Below are 19,585 nucleotides of genomic sequence, written 5' to 3'. Positions count from 1 at the left end.
AAGATCGTGGCTGATCTGTCCGGAAACTCAGCTCCACCTACCTGCCTTTTCTCCATAACCCTTAATTCCCTTACTATGTAAAAATCTATCTAACTGTATCTTAAATATATTTAGTGAAGAAGCTTCAATTGCTTCCCTGGGCAGAGAATTCCACAGATTCACCACTCTCTGGGAAAAACAGTTTCTCCTCATCTCCATCCTAAATCTTCTCCCCTGCCGAAGAGTTTCGGCCCGAAATGTCGACTGCACTTTTTTCCATAAATACTGCCTGGCCTGCTGAGTTTCTCCAGCATTTTGTGTGTGTTGTTTATTTGAATGTATGGGTTTTACATGATTGGACATTTGCAAGCTGGAAGGACGTGCGAAGCAAATTAGATCAGCTGTCACAATGCAGCATTTTATGACTCGAGTATTACAATGTTTTATTAGAAAACTACAATATCAGGCCCAGACTTTGGACTGTGACCCATTTCTATGTTGTATATTGAGTTCTTTGTTAAAGTGCATGGCAGCATAGTGGTTAGCTCAACACTTTACAGTGTAGGTGACTGGGATTCAATTCCTGCCGCAGCCTGTAAGAAGTTTGTACATTCTCCCTGTGACTGCGTGGGTTTCCTCTAGGTGCTCCAGTTTCCTCCCACAGTTAACTGGTCGTTGTATACTGCCCCATGATTAGGCTAGGGTGAACTCGGGGGATTGCTGGGCAGCGCGGCTGGAAGAGCCACAAAGGCCTGTTCCACATTGTATAAAATAAAATGAAAAGAATTTAACCATTTTCAATACTGCATTTCATTTTTCCAAATTTCAGCATATGGTCTTCAGCACCAATTAGGACATTTTTTTTCCAAAAGCAAAATGAAACTGATGCTGGAAATCTGAAATAAAATAGAAAGTGCCGAAGGTACAGACCAGGTCAGTTAGCATTTGTGGAGACAGAGACAGAGTTAATCTTTCTGGCAAATATCTTGTTTATACAAGACCTGTAACTTCTATGCTCTAAACTTGAGGTCCATGACCTTCTTAATGCGTGTTACATTGGTCTGATTTAGTTTTAAATATTAGACCCTGCCTCAAGTCACAGAGTCATAGTACAGAAACAGGCCTTCAGCCCATCTAGTCTATGCCGAACCATTTAAACTGTCTACTCCCATTGACCCGCACCAGGACCAGAGCCCTCCGTATCCCTGCCATCCACGTATCTGTCCAAACTTCTTTTAAATGTTGAAATCGAGCTTGCATGGATCGCTTGTGCTGACAGCTTGTTCCACACTCTCATGACCCTCTGAATGAAGAAGTTTCCACCTCCTCATGTTCCCCTTAATCTTTCACCTGTCACCCTTAACCCATGACCTCCAGTTGTAGTCCCACTCAACCTCAGTGGAAAAAGCCTGCTTGCATTTACCCTATCTATACTCATAATTTTGCATACCTCTATCAAATCTCCTCTCAATCTTCTACTTTCTGAGGAATAAAGTCTTAACCTATTCAATTTTTCCTTACAACTCAGGTCATCCGGACCCGGCAACATCCTTGTAAATTTTCTCTGTACTCTTTTGACCTTATTTATATGTTTCCTGTAGGTAGGTGACCAAAACTGCACATAATACTCCAAATTAGGCCTCACCAATGCTTTGATAAGCTTTAACATACATCCCATCTCCTGTAGTCAATACTTTGATTTATGAAGGCCAATGTGCCAAAAGCTTTCTTTATGACCCTGTCTACCTGCGCTGCCCCTTTCAGTGAATTATGGACCTGTATTCCCAGATTCTTTTGCTCTACCATACTCCTCAGTGCCCTACCACACTCCTCAGTGCCCTACCGTTCACTGTGTAAGACCTACCTTGGTTGGTCCAATCAAAGTGCAACACGTCGCACTTGTCTGCATTAAATTCCATCTACCATTTTTCCAGATGGTCCAGATCCTCTGCAAACCATGATAGCCTTCCTCGCTGTCCACTACACCCCCAGTCTTGGTGTCACCCACAGATTTGCTCATCTAGTTAACCACATTATCATCCAGCACATTGATATAGATGACAGGCAACAACAGACCCAGCACTGATCTCTTCTGCACTCATTAGTCACTGGCCTCTGGTTAGAGAGCTAACCCTGTAGAACCACTCTGTAGGAGGCAGATCTAAAGGGAGCTCAAACAACAGGAATTCTGCAGATGCTGGAAATTCAAGCAACACACATCAAAGTTGCTGGTGAACGCAGCAGGCCAGGCAGCATCTGTAGGAAGAGGTGCAGTCGACGTTTCAGTCTTGACGAAGGGTCTCGGCCTGAAACGTCGACTGCACCTCTTCCTACAGATGCTGCCTGGCCTGCTGCGTTCACCAGCAACTTTGATGTGTGTTGTTCTAAAGGGAGCTGGTGGGATTTTATTTATACTGTACTGATTGTTAATGGAAACTTTGTCAGAACTTTCTCAAATAGTACTGCTAAGTTTTACTACTAAATAATATTAATGACATTGCAAATAACTTCAGCTTTTATCTAGGATGTCTGAATTGCTGGTTCTTGTTTGAGGGAAAGATTTGTTTTAATCTGGAAATGTAGGAATGTCAATGAGATTGATTGGTTTGTTTGCCAATTCTGTCCCCAGAGTCAGCACAGACAGGGAAAGGAATGACGGTTGTTCAACGTTACTTTGGTTCATTTAATTCACTAGTTAGCCTCGTCTTTGTGGTTTAATTCACCTCTACTGTGCTTACAGTTCATGTGCAATAACCTAAAATGAATAATTGCTATTAAAAAGATTTGGGGAATCTCAAAACAATTTTTTTCATTTGGATCAGAGAGCAGACTAATGTACCAAGGATAATGTCTGTTCTGTAATTTCATTGCTAGTTTCCTTTGTAATTATCCTATTAAATAATGAATTAGTGGAATGTGCTGATGTACATAGTTCATCAGACTAATGCTTCTGCTACATCTAGTACATGCCCCAAAAGTATAAGGAGTAATATTTCATCATGCAATCTGCTATTCCACATAATTAGCACAGAATGCCAGAGTTGTTGTCATTGTCCTTAGCTTGCCCCTTTGAAATGAGAATGACTTGTTTTCCTCAGTTTTTGTGAGTTCTAAATGAATTACAACTCTGGGACCTGGAGACTGGCCCAAAAATGGGTAGGAGGTGCCTGATGGGAAGTCCTGTAAGCAATCCATCACAGACAAAGTCCTCCCCACCATTGAGCACATTTACATGGAGCGCTGTTACAAGGAAGCAGCATCCATCATCTAGGCCATGCTCTCTTCTCGCTACTACCATCAGGCAGGAGGTACTGGAGCCTTGGGTCCCATACCATCAGGTTCAGGAACAGTTATTACCCTACAATTATCGGACTCCTGAATCGGTGTGGGTAACTTCACTCACCATAACTGAACAACTTACAAAATCACTTTCAAGGACTCTATAGCATATGATCTCAATGTTATTTACTTTTTATTTGCATAATTTGTCTTTTGCACATTGGCTGTTTGACGGTCTTTGTTTATGTATAGCTTTTCATAAATTCTGTCGTATTTCTCTATTTTCCTGTAAACGCCTGCAAGAAAATGAATCTCAAGGTAGTATATTGTGACATATACATATTTTGATATTAGTGGCATAGACACCACAGCACAGAAACAGGCCCTTCGTCCCATCTAGATTGTGTCAAATTTCTAATCTGCCTAGTCTCATTGACCTGCACCTGGATCATAGCCCTCCATAACCCTCCCATCCAAATTTCACTTAAATATTGAAATCAAACTTGCATCCACCAATTCCACTGACGGCTTGTTCCACACTATGAGTGAAGAAGTTCCCTTTCATGTGCCCCTTAAACATTTAGCCAGTCACCTATAACTTATGACCTCTAGTTCTAGTCTCACCCAATTTCACTTGAAAAGCTTTCTTGCATCTACCCTATCTGTGCCTCTCATAATTTTGTATATCTCTGTCAAATCTCCCCTCATTTGCTTATGCCCCAGGAAATAAAGTCCTAACTTGTTCAGCCTTTCCCCATAATTCAGGTTCTCCAGTACGGGCAATGTCCTTGCTAATTTTCTCTGCACTTTATCAATCTTGTCGATATCTTTCCTGTAGGTAAGTGGCCAGAACTGCACACAATACTCCAAATTAGACCTCACCAACATCTTATACAACTTCAACATAACATCCCAACTCCTGTATTTAGTACTTTGATTTATGAAGTCCAGTGTGCCAGAAGCTCTCCTTATGATACTATCTACCTGTGATGCCACTTTCACGGAATTATGGACCTGTATTCTCAGATCCCTCTGCTCTCCTGCACTCTTCAGTGCCTTACCACTCACTGTGTAAGACTTACGCTGGCTTTAATTTCCCATTAAGTTCCATCTACCATTGTTCAGCCCATTTTTCCAGCTGGTGCAGATCCCACTGTAACCTTTGATAGCCTTCCTCACTGTCCACTACACCACCAATCTTGGTATGAGCCACAAATTTGCTGATCCAGTTTACTACAATGTCATCTAGGTCATTGATATAGATGACAAACAACAATGACCCATCACTGTTCCCTGTGGCATACCAGTAGTCACAGGCAACCATCTACTACCGCTTTCTGACCTCTCTCGTGAAACTAATGTGTAATCCAGTTTATGACCTCATCCTAAATGCCAAGCGACTAAACCTTCTTGACTAACCTCCCATGCGGGACTTTGTCTAAGGCCTTGCTAAAGGCATGATCTACCACGCAAGGAAACATCCCTAATCAGTTCCTGTCTATCCAGTTACCTATATATCTGGTCCCTTAAGAGTACATTCCTATAACCTATCCACTACCAAAGTCAGACTCACCACTTTCCTAATTTCCCAGCTTATTCTTAAAGCCTTTCTTCAACAACAGAAGATCCAATCCTCCGGCGCCTCATGCATTGCTAAGGAGGTTTTAAATATCTCTGCTAGGGTTCCTGTAATTTCTGCACTCGCCTCCCACAGGTTCCGAGGGAATATCCACCCTAATTTGCCTCTAGACAGTAAACACCTCATCCCCTAATCTGTATACTGTCCATGACTCAGTGTTGTATTGCCTCACTTCTATGGACTCTGTGTCCGTCAGGTTGATAAGCACAGAGTATAATAAATACTCATTGACTTTGACTTGACTTTCTCTGATTATTAACGATTTCTAGGTGTTCCTGATGCGCAGCTTTCAGAGTTCTTAATTTCATCGTGTATGCTTCTCCTCAGGAGGAATGTGGGCCAAATTCAGGCAAGGGGAGGGGAGTGCTAGCTCAGGAATGCACCTTGGTTGGCATAACATGTTGGGCTGAAGGGCCAGTTTCATTCTTGTATAAAGCTATAACTTTATGGCTTTAAGATAGTTTGAGCAGTCATGGGTCAGATATTCCTACGAGTCCGTGAGAATGTTGCTCTTTGAGGAAGATTGGAACGCATCTCAACATGTGGGTCATAGAAAGTATACGGTTTTGCTTCAATCCATCTTGGCAAGAGGGTCAGATTGCAATATGGCTACTCAATCTCCACTGCGGAAATTAGAGCAAAACTTGTATGCATTTTCAATCAGTGAGTAATGAGTTTTTTTTGGGAAGTGGTAGCGTAGTGTTTAGCACAATGCTTTACACGACTAGCAACCCGGGTTCAATTCCTGCTGCTGTGTGTAAGGAGTTTGTACATCTCCCCATCACTGCGTGTATTTCCTCCAAGTGCTCCGGTTTCCTCCTACAGTCCAAAGACGTACCGGTGTTAGTAGGTGAATTGGTTATTGTAAATTGTCCTGTGATTAGGCTAGGATTAAATTGGGGGATTGCTGGCAGTGCAGCTTGAAAGTCCTGAAAAGCCCACTCCACGATATGTGTCAATAATTAAATATTGACATTTTCACAACAGTACAAGAGATGGCTGTCACCGAGTTTACATAAAGAATTGACTGTTTTGATTGCTCCTGCAGCAAGAAGGGTCCCTCTGTGCTCAGCATTGCCTCAACAATTTGCTTCAGGGTGAGTACTTCAGCCCCATAGACCTGTCTACAATTGCACAGCAATTGGATGAAGAAGAGCGAGAAAGAATGGCAGAAGGAGGAACTACCACAGAAGAGTACAGAATATTTTTACAGGTAAAATCTGCAGCTTAAATTGTGTTTACTTCAATTGCTCCTTATAGGCTTTTTCAATAATCCAGTTGCGGCAACTCACTTCCAAGTCATATAGTTACGGGTATGAGCCTTGGTCCATGAACTTAAGAAAGTAACTTTAATTTATACAAATGCTGTTAAGAAATTAACAGTGCTTTAACAGTGCTGCAAGGAAATTAAATGTTATTTAATCTCCAGTGTAAAGGCACTTTTGGAGTTGGATGTATCAGATTCCAGAACACTGCTGAAAGAGATTCTGTGGTCTTCTGGTGTCCTGTTGACGATGTTTTATCACTCAGCTAACTCTTAGCAATATTCTTATAGCCATCTGTAGTAGGTATTTGTGTGTACATCATTATGGTTTTCAGCTTCCTACGTCTCCAAGTCTCCTCTGCAAAGCAGCTGAGATCAGGAATACGTTATGTAGGGATGGGTTGTAGAAAGAGAAAATATCCTCACCACTTTACAGTGCAGAGTATTGGGGCTTTCTTTTACCGTTCTCACAAATGAATGAGATTTCTAAATAATCTGATTTAAGACTCTTCCTAGTCTGTCATTATGTGACACTAAACACTCAAAATAAAGAATTTTGTGAAGTTGCATTATGCTGTCAACTGGGGGCAGCATTGTAAAAAAATATCTTATTTCAAATGAATGCTTCTAGCTGCCAGGTCCTTGAGAAAAATATCTGAAGAGAGAGTTGAGTTCCTCAGAGTAACTTGTATTTTTTAAAAATGAAAATTTTACGTGTGCACTATGGTGCTGAAACATATTCTCAATTACAGTAGGGATTTCAGACATCAGCAGATTTGTTTTCACAGTGTTATTCTTGCACGATGTCCCAATCTTGATGCATTTAGCTCTGGTTGGTAAAATACATTTTCAAACTTTATGTTTTTAGCACTGGGCATTTTTGGCCTCTTAGTCAATGTACTGTGAACATTTCTATTATCACATTTTTACAATTTTTCTTTCATTTCAAAGCAACCATCAGGGAATATGGATGACAGTGGATTCTTTTCAATTCAAGTAAGTGTGTGATTTTAAGCATGTAACCTGTTACTTTTCGATGTAAATTTAACTTTATTTGTTATCCTCCTTGACCCTGACTCCCCATTTTACAGCATACTATTTGAAAGTGATGAGAAAGGATTATTATCATTCTTTAACTTTTGTAATTGATACATTTGTTAAATACTGTTAGAAGAAAAAGAAACTAGCAACTTAAAGTTAACTGTGTGTTTTAATTGACTCTTGTTCATTGCTTGCATAATTCTTTATTTTTATCATTTTAACTTCTGGCCTTTTTTCCACAAAATATTCTAAATGCAATATAGTTAGCAATTTCTACATCACATGTCTGATAACACTTCCTGAGGGGTATTAGTGATGTTTGCAGAATTTGAATTTCGAACTTTTGTTATCAGTTTCAACCGTAAATGATCTTTAAGTACATGCAATGTTCAAAACAATTTGCACCCAACCTAACCCAAAGGATCTGAAAGTGTGGTTGGGTGGGGTTAGCAGTTTTGTTCATTCTGCTGTAGTGGTTAATGTTGTCTCGGTAGTAATTCTACATTGTTTTAAATATATTCTGATGCTTATACACAAGGGATGCAATGGAATTAATCAGATTTGGTTGGTCAATAATGGATAGCCACATGGACAATCTTCCTTATCCTCCATGTTAATGTTTTGCAATTAACAATAAAGAAAAATAATGTTCTTCAATGGGAAGGCAAAAGGCAGCTTGATATCTACACTAGTCCATTTCAGAGTTAATGCTGCACAATGACAGACCCTTCACATAAACCATACCTATGCTCACTATCAAGTCCAGCTTTCCAATTCCTATAAACTTCCTTGCTTTGGTAGTACACTCAGCTCTCAAAGGGCCTTTCCCACTTTTAGTATTTTATACCTACTGTAACCTCAATTTTTTTCTTTATCCCTTGATATCGCTTGACACCCCTTGACACAAATTTGTTGGATTTACTGTCATTAACTTTCACCTTTATGGGAATATATTGGTCTTATGCACGCACCATTTCAATTTTGAATGTTTCCCTCTGGTCACTCACTTGCAAATAGTTGTTGCAGGTCTACATTAGCAAAGTCTTGGCTTACCACATTGAAATCAGCTTTTTGCCAGTTCAAGACACTGATTTCGGATCAATTGTCACTTCCTATAACTGCCTTGAAACGAACAGTTATCGTTGTCTCACTGTCTCTTTACCATTTGCCTGGCTACATTTCCTAAGATTAGGTCTAGTATTGACCTTCCTTTGGTAAGATTGTCTAAATACTTACATAGGTTCTTCTGTCTGCATTTTAAGAATTTTACCCTCATCTAATCCACTTGGATTTAAGTCCTCCCACTTAACATTGGGAAAGTTGAAAACTCCTATTGTTCTTACACTACTGTGAATTGCTGGCATTTCTGGTCCTCTCCCTCCTGCTGACTGCAGTGTATTTGAAACAAAGTGACTGCCTCCTTTTCAAACATAAGCTCCACCCATGTGATCTAATCTAAAGACCTTTCCAGGAAATCCTCCCTCATTATTGTAGTAATGGACTTCTGTAATCAATATTCCAATACCATATCTTATATCCCTGCCCCTACCTTCTCCTTTTTAAACCATGTCTCCAATGGCAACAATATCATATTTCCATTTACTGATCATCCGCTCAGTTCATCACCTTTCCCTGTCATATTTCTTGCATTAAAGTAAATGCAGTTTAATCTGCCTATCATCCCATTTGCCTGATCAAATCTATATCTGTTCTGCCTACTAGACTGACCTAATGTTTCTTCTATATGTATTTGACTATACCTGCAGTCCAATTGTACATCTATTCTGTGTCCTATTTGCTTGCAAACTCAATTTAAATCTTCTCATAAGAGAACCAGCAAACCTCTTTGCAAGGATGTTGAAGTGTTCTGGTTAAAGTGCAACTCATATAACCATATAACAATTACAGCACGGAAACAGGCCATCTCGGCCCTTCTAGTCCATGCCGAACTCTTACTCTCACATAGTCCCACCGACCTGCACTCAGCCCATAACCCTCCATTCCTTTCCTGTCCATACAGCTATCCAATTTAACTTCAAATGACAACATCGAACCTGCCTCAACCACTTCTGCTGGAAGCTCGTTCCGCACAACTACCACTCTCTGAGTAAAGAAGTTCCCCCTCATGTTACCCCTAAACTTTTGCCCTTTAACTCTCAACTCTTGTCCTCTTGTTTGAATCTCCCCCACTCTCAATGGAAAAAGCCTATCCACGTCAACTCTATCTATCCCCCTCATAATTTTAAATACCTCTATCAAGTCCCCCCTCAACCTTCTACGCTCCAAAGAATAAAGACCCAACTTGTTCAACCTTTCTCTGTAACTTAGGAGATGAAACCCAGGTAACATTCTAGTAAATCTTCTCTGTACTCTCTCAATTTTGTTAACATCTTTCCTATAATTCGGTGACCAGAACTGTACACAATACTCCAAATTTGGCCTTACGAATACATTGTATAATTCCAACATTACATCCCAACTCAGGGAACTATGCACCATTATTCCTAGATCCCTCTGTTCTACTGCATTCTTCAATGCCCTACCATTTACCATGTATGTCCTATTTTGATTAGTCCTACCAAAATGTAGCACCTCACCCTTATCAGCATTAAACTCCATCTGCCATCTTTCAGCCCACTTTTCTAACTGGCCTAAATCTCTCTGCAAGCTTTGAAAACCTACTTCATTATCCACAACGCCACCTATCTTAGTATTATCTGCATACTTACTCATCCAATTTACCACCCCATCATCCAGATCATTAATATATATGACAAACAACATTGCAACCAGTACAGATCCTTGAGACACACCACCAGACACCGGCCTCCAATCTGACAAACAGTTATCCACCACTACTGTCTGGCGTCTCCCATCCAGCCACTGCTGAATCCATTTTACTACTTCAACGATTGAACCTTCCTAACTAACCTTCCATGTGGAACCTTGTCAAAGGCCTTACTGAAGTCCATGTAGACAACATCCACTGCTTTACCCTCGTTAACTTTCCTAGTAACCTCTTCAAAAAATTCAATAAGATTTGTCAAACATGACCTTCTGCGCACAAATCCATGTTGACTGTTCCTAATCAGATCCTTTCTATCCAGATAATTATATATACCATCTCTAAGAATAATTTCCATCAATTTACCCACCACTGACGTCAAAATTACAGGCCGATAATTGCTAGGTTTACTCTTAGAACCCTTTTTAAACAATGGAACAACATGAGCAATACGCCAATCCTCCGGCACCATCCCCGTTTCTAATGACATTTGAAATATTTCTGTCAGAGCCCCTGCTATTTCCACACTAACTTCCCTCAAGGTTCTAGGGAATATCCTGTCAGGACCCGGGGACTTATCCACTTTTATATTCCTTAAAAGTGCCAGTACTTCCTCTTCTTTAATCATCATAGTTTCCATAACTACTCTACTTGTTTCCCTTACCTTACACAATTCAATATCCTTCTCCTTAGTGAATACCGAAGAAAAGAAATTGTTCAAAATCTCCCCCATCTCTTTTGGCTCCGCACATAGCCGTCCACTCTGATTCTCTAAGGGACCAATTTTATCCCTCACTATCCTTTTGCTATTAATATAACTGTGGAAACCCCTTGGATTTATTTTCACCTTACTTGCCAAAGCAACCTCATATCTTCTTTTAGCTTTTCTAGTTTCTTTCTTAAGATTCTTTTTACATTCTTTATATTCCTCGAGCACCTCATTTACTTCAAGCTGCCTATATTTATTGTAGATCTCTCTCTTTTTCCGAACCAAGTTTCCAATATTCATTGAAAACCATGGCTCTCGCAAACTTTTAACCTTTCCTTTCAACCTAACAGGAACATAAAGATTCTATACCCTCAGAATTTCACCTTTAAATGACATTACTACATATTCTCTATTACATCCTTCCCATAAAACAAATTGTCCCAATCCACTCCTTTTAAATCCTTTCGCATCTCCTCAAAGTTAGCCTTTCTTCAATCAAAAATCTCAACCCTGGGTCCAGTCCTATCCTTCTCCATAATTATATTGAAACTAATGGCATTGTGATCACTGGACCCGAAGTACTCTCTCTGTCACCTGACCTATCTCATTCCCTAACAGGAGATCCAACACTGCCTCTTGTCTAGTTCTATGTATTGCTACAAAAAACCATCTTGCACACATTTTACCAACTCCAAACCATCCGGCCCTTTTACAGAATGGGTTTTCCAGTCTATGTGTGGAAAATTAAAATCTCCCACAATCACAACCTTGTGCTTACTACAAATATCCGCTATCTCCTTACAAATTTGCTCCTCCAATTCTCGCTCCCCATTAGATGGTCTATAATATACTCCTATAAGTGTTACTACACCTTTCCCATTCCTCAATTCCACCCAAATAGCCTCCCTAGACTAGTCCTCTAATCTACCCTGCCAAAGCACCACTGTAATATTTTCTCTGACAAGCAATGCAACACATCCCCCTCTCGCCCCTCCGATTCTATCACACCTGAAGCAACGAAATCCAGGAATATTTAGTTGCCAATCACACCCCTCCTGCAACCATGTTTCACTAATAGCTACAACATCATATTTCCAGGTATCAATCCATGCTCTAAGCTTCAAACTCATCCAGCTGATGTACATCCCAATTTCTTCAGAAGTGGTCCTGATATCCCCAAACTCTCTAATGTCAACCCTGCTATTCCAGTCCTTTAGCCACATGTTCATCTGAGCTGACGTTCTACTCATTGGCATTTGGCACCTAAATCCATGATGCAGAACCTCATTCACCTTATTACTTATACTGTTAGTACCAATGTTAACCCTTAGTTCTTGCTGTTTACTCCGCTCCTTGAGAATGCCCTTCATCTGTGCCAGCACATCCCCTTGACCCGGTACCAGAGAGGCAACACAGCATCCTGTATGTATACTTAAAACCACTGAAATGCCTGCTTGTTCCCCTCTCTATTAAATCACCTACCTCTCTTTCCCTCATAGTGCAGCCGGTCTTGTCCGAAAACGTTAACCTCTAATATTTTCTATTTCAGAAACAGTTTTGAAGTGAGATGCACTCTGGTGTTTTCCTGCCTTCCCCTTCCCATCTGCCTTTCTCTAACTAGTGGTCACCTCATCCTTCTCTGAAGATCTATTAAAACTGCAGGATGGCGTCCTCTAAAGCTTGTTATCCACTGAACTATCAACGTGGCACCTCCAGCCTGTGATGAATCTCTGAAACCCAGTACTCACACTGTGAAAAGAGAGTATATTTCACTAAGCCCACAGAAAGGGTTTCCAAACCCCACATACTGCAGGCTGTATAGTACATGGGAATAGGCATCACACTGTCCTACTGTTTATAATCTAATCCCTATACTTTTCTTGAAAAAGATAAACGGTTTTGATCTTTTTATTATTCAGAGATACAACACAATAACAGGCACTTCCAGCCCAATGAAATCACACTGGCTAACTATTTTAACCTATTCCCTCCAGAACCAACTCATAAATCCTGAGTATCGCCTCTTTCACCACATCATACCTCTGGGCATCTTCTGCGGACAATGCCGAGTAAGCTTGCTGGGCTTTTCCTTTAAGTACACTCTGAAGCAAAACAGCCCACTTATCCCTCGGCCAGTCCTGACTTGCCGCGACTTTTTCAAAATGGAGGAAGTACCGATCAACATCGACCTCCTCAAATGGGGGAACCAGCCTAACCTCCTGGGTCGCCCTGAGCCCTCCACCTTGGCTCGGCATGGGCCCCTGCGCTAGCGTCATCCTTAACTTCTCCAGCTCAAATTCCCTTTCCCTCTGTTTCTCTCTGTCTTGTCGCTCTAACTGCCTCTTTTCTCGTTCTAACTGCTTGTCCCTTTCTTCTCGTTCCAGCTGTTTTACCCAGAACTCGTGCTCGAGTCTCAATTTTTCAATCTGCAGCTGTACTGCTTCTCCACCAGGTTTGCCCATAGATACCACCTCCAGCATCCCGGACCTTGGCACCTGAGAGGCAAACTACTATCCGTGTTTCTTTCCTGCATCCACAGAATCTCCTGTCTGACCCCCTAACTATAGAGTCCCCTATCACTGCTGCCATCCTCTTCCTTTCCCTACCTTTCTGAATCACAGGGCCAGACTGTTGCTTCCCCCAGGTAGGTCGTTTCTCTCCCCCCCCCCCCCCACCAACAGTACAGGTTTCCCCCGCTATCTGAAGGTAACAGCGTTCCTATGAAATGCTTCGTAAGCCAGAATGTCGTAAAGTGAAGAAGCATTTACCATTTATTTGTATGGGAAAGATTTGTGAGCGTTCGCAGACCCAAAAAATAACCTACCAAATCATGCCAAATAGCACATAAAACCTAAAATAACAGTGGTCATCGTCGTGGCTATCCCTCGAGGTTGAGGATGATGGTCTTCGTTCTGTTGATCTACTTGTGGGCTCTCAAATGGCTTATGAGTCCAATCTTGGCTTTGAAAGTTCTTCTGCATTCAGGACAGGTAGTTCCAGATAGCAGATCGGGCTTTGGTTGTTGCTACCTCTCTTTCCATTTTCTTCTCTTTTCTTCTAATTCTGCACATCTGCTGGCTTGGAAAGTTGCTGTTCCTTCTCGGATGATGGCTTGCCAGAGTTTCCTGTCCTTGGCATTGGTTTCCCAATTGTTGATTTCAATGTTACATTTCTTTGTGTTGGCTTTTAAGACATCTTTGAGTCTCTTCTGTTGTCCACCTCTTTTACGTTTGCCTTCTTTAAGCTGGGAGTAGAAGATTTGTTTCGGCAGACGTTCGTCTTTCATCCAAACAACATGACCGCTCCATCTTAGTTGGTTCTTGATGACGTAGGCTTCAGTGCTTGTTGTTTTTGCTTCATTTAGCACACTGACATTGGTTCTTCTATCTTCCCAGCTGATATTTAAGATGTTTCGAAGACAGTGTTGATGGATCTTTTCAACTGCCTTCAGATGTCGTCGGTATGTTGTCCAGGTTTCTGATGCATACAGGAGCGTTGGGTTTACCACTGCTTTGTACACTAACATTTTGGTGTCTGTTCGGATGTCACGATCTTGAAAGACTCTTGTTCGGAGACATCTAAAAGCTGTTCCAGCGCACTTAAGACGATGTTGGATCTCGTCATTAAGGTCAACATTGGAGGAGAGGTGACTTTCAAGATATGGGAAGTGGTCCACGTTTTCCAGGGTTGTTTCGCCAAGTTGGATTGATGGTTCTATCTGATTTGTCTCAATTAATGACGGTTGATAGATGATCTGAGTCTTCTTGGAATTGATGGTAAGTCCAAGTTTCGTGTATGCATGGTTGAAGGGAGTCAGAATCTGTTGCAGATGGTTTTCTGAAAGAGCTGCAACACTATTGTCATCTGCGTATTGGAACTCGATGAGGGAACTCGTGGATGTCTTTGTTTTGGACTTGAGACGGGCAAGGTTGAAAAGTTTGCCATCTGTTCTGTAGACAATTTCGATTCCTGGGGATAGGTCGTCCTTGATAATGTGGACGATTGTCGCAATGAAGATGGTGAACAAAGTTGGGGCAATCACGCATCCCTGTTTTACTCCTGATCTAACTTGAAAAGGCTCATAGTTACTGTTGCTGACCATGACTGTGGCAAGAATGCCATCGTGGAGGAGTCTCAGGATTCAAATGTACTCTTCAGGGCATCCATAGGTGGATAGGACATCCCATAGGAGTTCCCTTGATACCGAGTCAAAGGCTTTGGTGAGGTCGATGAATGCCACGTACAAAGGTTGAAGTAACATACAGTAAAAGCAGGAATGATATGATAAATACACAGCCTATATAAAGTAGAAATACTTTTCTACAATCATTGCCACACTGTTCTCCATAGCGAAAATCTCACGCAAGCGCTCTTGGCAGAAACACTCTCTCCAGTAACCTTTAAGCTATGAAGCTGCCAAATCATACCAAATAACACATAACAATACACAGCCCATATAAAGTAGAAATAATGTATGTACAGTGTAGTATCACTTACCAGAATCGAGAAGTCAGCGCCGAGCACACTGATGATGGTGTGTTAGGCTGAGTCGTCGGAGGCTGGGGTGGTGCAGTGGTCCCCAATCTCCGGGCAGCGAACCGATACCGATCCGCGGAGAATGCAGCGGTAGCCAGGACACGCCCAGCACATCTTTAAGAAAAAAGCCAAAATTAACAAGCTAATTAATTAGATGCCGCCCGGCACGTAAATGTCAGCCCAGATCAGAGGTGACGCAGTCGGCAATCGCCTCTGATCTGGGCCGACATTTACGTGCCGGACAGCACCTATTAATTAGCTTGTTTACTTCGGCTTTTTTCTTAAAGATGTGCTGGGTGCGTACCGGCTACCTGTGCATTCTCCGCGGCAATGTATCGGTCCGCGGCCCGGGGGTTGGGGTGGTGGGACACTGGGGTGTCATCTCATCGGCGTCTGTTTCCATCAGGGCAGGCAGGTCATCTTCTTCTATGTGTGCCTGCCTCCATGTCAAAGGTCGAGGTTCGTCGTCTGCTGTGGCTGATGTGGAAGGCTTGCTTGACTGCTTAGCCTCGCGCATTTTTCTATCATACAGTTCTTTGTAAGGACTCAAACCATCTTGCAAGTATACCCTAAACCAACGTACCCTTTCAAAATTAAAGTCGTACTTTCTGCAATAATTGCAGCAAAAATCTCACGCAGTTGCTTCACGTTCAGTTCCTGGGCGACTTCACTTTCAGTCCGTTCGCTACTGTATTCAGTTTCGATTGTTATCCTTTCCTCTTCCAATTGCATCAGCATCTATCAGTTCTTGGTCATGGGATGCCAAAACCTCTTCAACATCATCTTCTTCAACCTCCACAAGCCAAACTCACTTTGTCCTTACTTTGTTCACCACAATCAAAACGCTTAATTATGTCTAGTTTTACGCTAAGTGTAACACCCTTACGAGCTCTTTCAGGCTTCTCCGATACCTCAGAACTCATCTTGCTAATGGCTGCTCACAGACACGTGTTTAAGCAATGCCGGCTAGAATGCAGTTCCGGGGGAGGAACTTGGCTGCTCGGGGCGCGCGCTGCCTTTTTTTGTAACAGTGAAAGTACCTTCTGTTAGCAAAAACAGGTAACTAATGTAGGTCTTTCATAACAGTGAGGTTTTGTAAAGCGAACGTTCGAAAAGCAGGGGACACCTGTACTGAAACAGGAGTACTCATTGTTAAGGGGGACAGCCACAGGTACTCTCTAGTAATGACTCTTGCCCTTCCCTCTCCTGACTGTTACCCACTTATCTGTCTCCTGAGGCCCCGGTGTGACTACTTGCCTATAGCTCCTCTCCATCACCTCCTCACTTTCCCTAACCAGACTAAGGTCATCGAACTGCATCTCCAGTTCCCTAATGTAGTCCCTGAGGAGCTGCAGCTCAACGCACCTGGCACAGATGTGGCTGTCCGGGAGGCATCCCACATCTGACACCCAGTACAGAATAGCAGCCTTGCAAACATACTTCCTATTCCTATTCTTCACAAGTAACTTACTTCACTTTGATGCGTTATCGCCATTGATCTAATGTGGCAGTTAAGGATCATTACATTAATCTCTTTGTGTCATGTGTTGCTAATTTACACGGCACAGAAACAGGCCCATGGACCTACAGAGTCCAGACCAACCATTGAACAACCAGCTCTACATCAGTTGCATTTTTAGTCACTTCACAATCTTATTTAATCTCACCAGGTTCTAGACAATTCATCATCATCATCAGGTGCTGTGCCCAGTTTCAGCTTTGACTGCCATGGTCCACACACTCCTGTTTCGGGTCAAGTGGATCTATTCATTGGTTTTCATTTCTGGTTCTCCGGCTGCTGTCTCCATCATCATTTGTCTTTGTCTTCCTCTTGCTTTCTTCCCTTCAATCTTTCCCATAATTACCATGCATTCTAACTCCTCTTTCCTAATCACATGCCCAATGAAGTCAAGTTGTCTTTTCATGATTTCATACATTATTTCTCTTTTTGTGTTTGCTCTGTTCATGACATCCTCGTTAGATATTCGTTTCGTCCTTGATATTCTTTGCATCCTCCTCAAAAACCACGTCCCTGCTGCTTCAATTTGTTTCCTCATGTTACTAGATATTGTCCAACATTCTGAGCCATATAACATAACTGGATAAATGTAACATTTCAGCACTCTGAGGCGGGTTGTCATGCCTAGTTTAGTGTTGGTCAGTATACTCTTCATTCTCGTAAAGGTGCCACCATATTCTGTTTTTGATGTCCATGTCGCATCTGCCATCTGATGTTACTCAGCCTCCTAAGTAGCAAATGTTCTTTACTTGTTTTATGTCTTCCCCGTTTATTCTCAACCTGCAGATAGGATTCTCCTTTTTGGATATCACCATACATTCTGTCTTTTTGCAATTGATAGATAGACCCATTTTTGCACTTTCTTCAACAACAATATCAATTAAGCTTTATAGTTCTTCCTCCGAACATGCAATTAACACAGTGTCATCCGCATATCTGAAATTATTGATTAGACTACATATTAGATTACACAATTGATAATGGCTAACCTCCACATCTTTCCTCCACGTGTCAGAGGAAACCCATGCAGTCACATGAAGCAAGTGCAGACTCCACACAGACCAGGTCAGGACTGAATCTGGGTCTCTGGCGCCTTGAAGGAGTGGCTCCACTAGCTGCACAGCAGTGCTGCCTACAATGGCACAGTGCTTCCTCTACAACAGAGAAACCAAATACAGATTAGGTAATTATTTTGCAGAACACCTCCTCTTAGTCCCTGACTTCCTGGATGCCTTGCAGTATAATTCACCATCTCGCTCCAACTCTTGCCTTTCTATTTGTGGCCTTTTGCTTCGTTATGAGGTTCAGCCGAAGCTTGCGGAACAACACCTCGTCTTCTGCAATTTGCAGTCTGTAGAACTCAGTAGTAAATTCTGTACATTTACATCACTCACTCTTTCTTTCTGTTTGTCTCTGAATCAGCTATTTCTGAGTCCTGAGGAAGGGTCTCATCCCAAAACGTCGACTGTTAATTCATTTCCCCAGCATTTTGAGTTTCCCCAGCATTTTGTGTGTGTTGCTTTGGATTTCCAGCATCTGCAGATATTCTCCTGTCCAATGGCAAGTTATCTTTTTTCCTAAGTTTGGCCTGCTGAGCGTGTCCTACAGTCTTCTCATTAGCAACACAAACAAACAAGCTTAATTTCTGATTTGCACTGCCTGGTAAGGTCATTTAGTCTCAGCCTATCAGAAATATTCACTTTGGACCACCCATTTTTCATCATCTTTCATTGTTAGCAAAACTAATGTGTTTTCTCTCTTTTGCAGTTCTGGTGAAAGATCCCAGCCCTGAAACATTAATCCTGTTTCTTTCTGCAGATTTGCGTGACCTGCTGAATATTTCCAGTATTTTCTATTTTTATGTACATTTCATGGTTTAACTTGGCAGGAATCTGAGTTTTTTGCTTAAAAATAAAAAAAAAGGAAAAGTCGGCTGATGTTTATTTGGCAGTTATAAACTCTTGTACTGATAGCTATGGCTAGATTTGTTGAATAGTTTGAGACTAAGCATAATGGTACACAGAGGCAATGACCTCCATTTTGAGTAATGGTAAGCAATGAGAAAAATTGTAAATGAGTTGTATACACTGAATATCTAATGTACTTGTTTCTCTAGATGCCATTCATTTGTTACATTGACAATTCAGTTATTCCCAAGGTACATTGAACTTGTGTTTAGGAAAGCAATATTTCTAATTGCAGTTTATTTTGGGGGGAAAAAAATTCAAGCCTATGTTAAAATTGGCTGGAAATTTAAAATGACCTGATAGCTCTGACAGGGTCATATATCTATGGAACAAAACAAACTGAACTGTAAAATCGTATTTTGCTTTCTCCTGTAGAATGATGTGTAAATCTGAAGAATCCAGCTCAGAGTGATTGAAATTTTTTTACATGAATCCTTGATAATAAACTTAATGCAAGATTTGACCTTTTTTGGAATTAAAACTGGAGTTGTAAAATTATTATTCCCATTTTTTAACGTATATCCCCACCATATACAGTGTGTATTTTATTTGCATCTTTTCTATTAATAGCTGATTATTTCACAGTGAGCGCAGTGATGCATGATTAGTCTTGTGACTCCTCTCTGGCCTCTGTGATTCAACTAGTCATTGGTGTGTTGTACTTTGGGAGTCTAATTGAGTTTTTCTGAAATAGTTCTTAGCACTATTTTATGCCATTTTTTCTCCCCCTAAACTGCCACAACACTCCTCTGATTGCTCTGGCATTCCATTGATGATTTCAGGGAAGATTTAAATTTTTTTTTTCATTCAACTGTTTAAAAATCTTGGATGCTATAAATAGGACAGCAAAAAACCAATCTGGTAATG

The 19,585-nt window shown here is 41.4% G+C and overlaps 1 protein-coding gene across 1 annotated transcript in view; it reads left to right on the top strand.

Moving 5' to 3' along the window:
• wdr89 (WD repeat domain 89) overlaps positions 1-19,585 on the top strand; it is a 195,736-nt gene that overhangs the window by 14,061 nt on the left and 162,090 nt on the right. The window contains exons 2-3 of the mRNA XM_072271596.1: positions 5,946-6,110; positions 7,113-7,157. Coding sequence (XP_072127697.1) covers positions 5,946-6,110; positions 7,113-7,157 — 210 coding nt within the window. The remainder of the gene's footprint in view (positions 1-5,945; positions 6,111-7,112; positions 7,158-19,585) is intronic.

Source organism: Mobula birostris, chromosome 1, assembly GCF_030028105.1.
Source record: "Mobula birostris isolate sMobBir1 chromosome 1, sMobBir1.hap1, whole genome shotgun sequence".
In the NCBI taxonomy this organism is placed as follows: domain Eukaryota; kingdom Metazoa; phylum Chordata; class Chondrichthyes; order Myliobatiformes; family Myliobatidae; genus Mobula; species Mobula birostris.
Note: the sequence above shows the minus strand (reverse complement) of the source record. Positions and strands in the feature narration are given on the sequence as shown.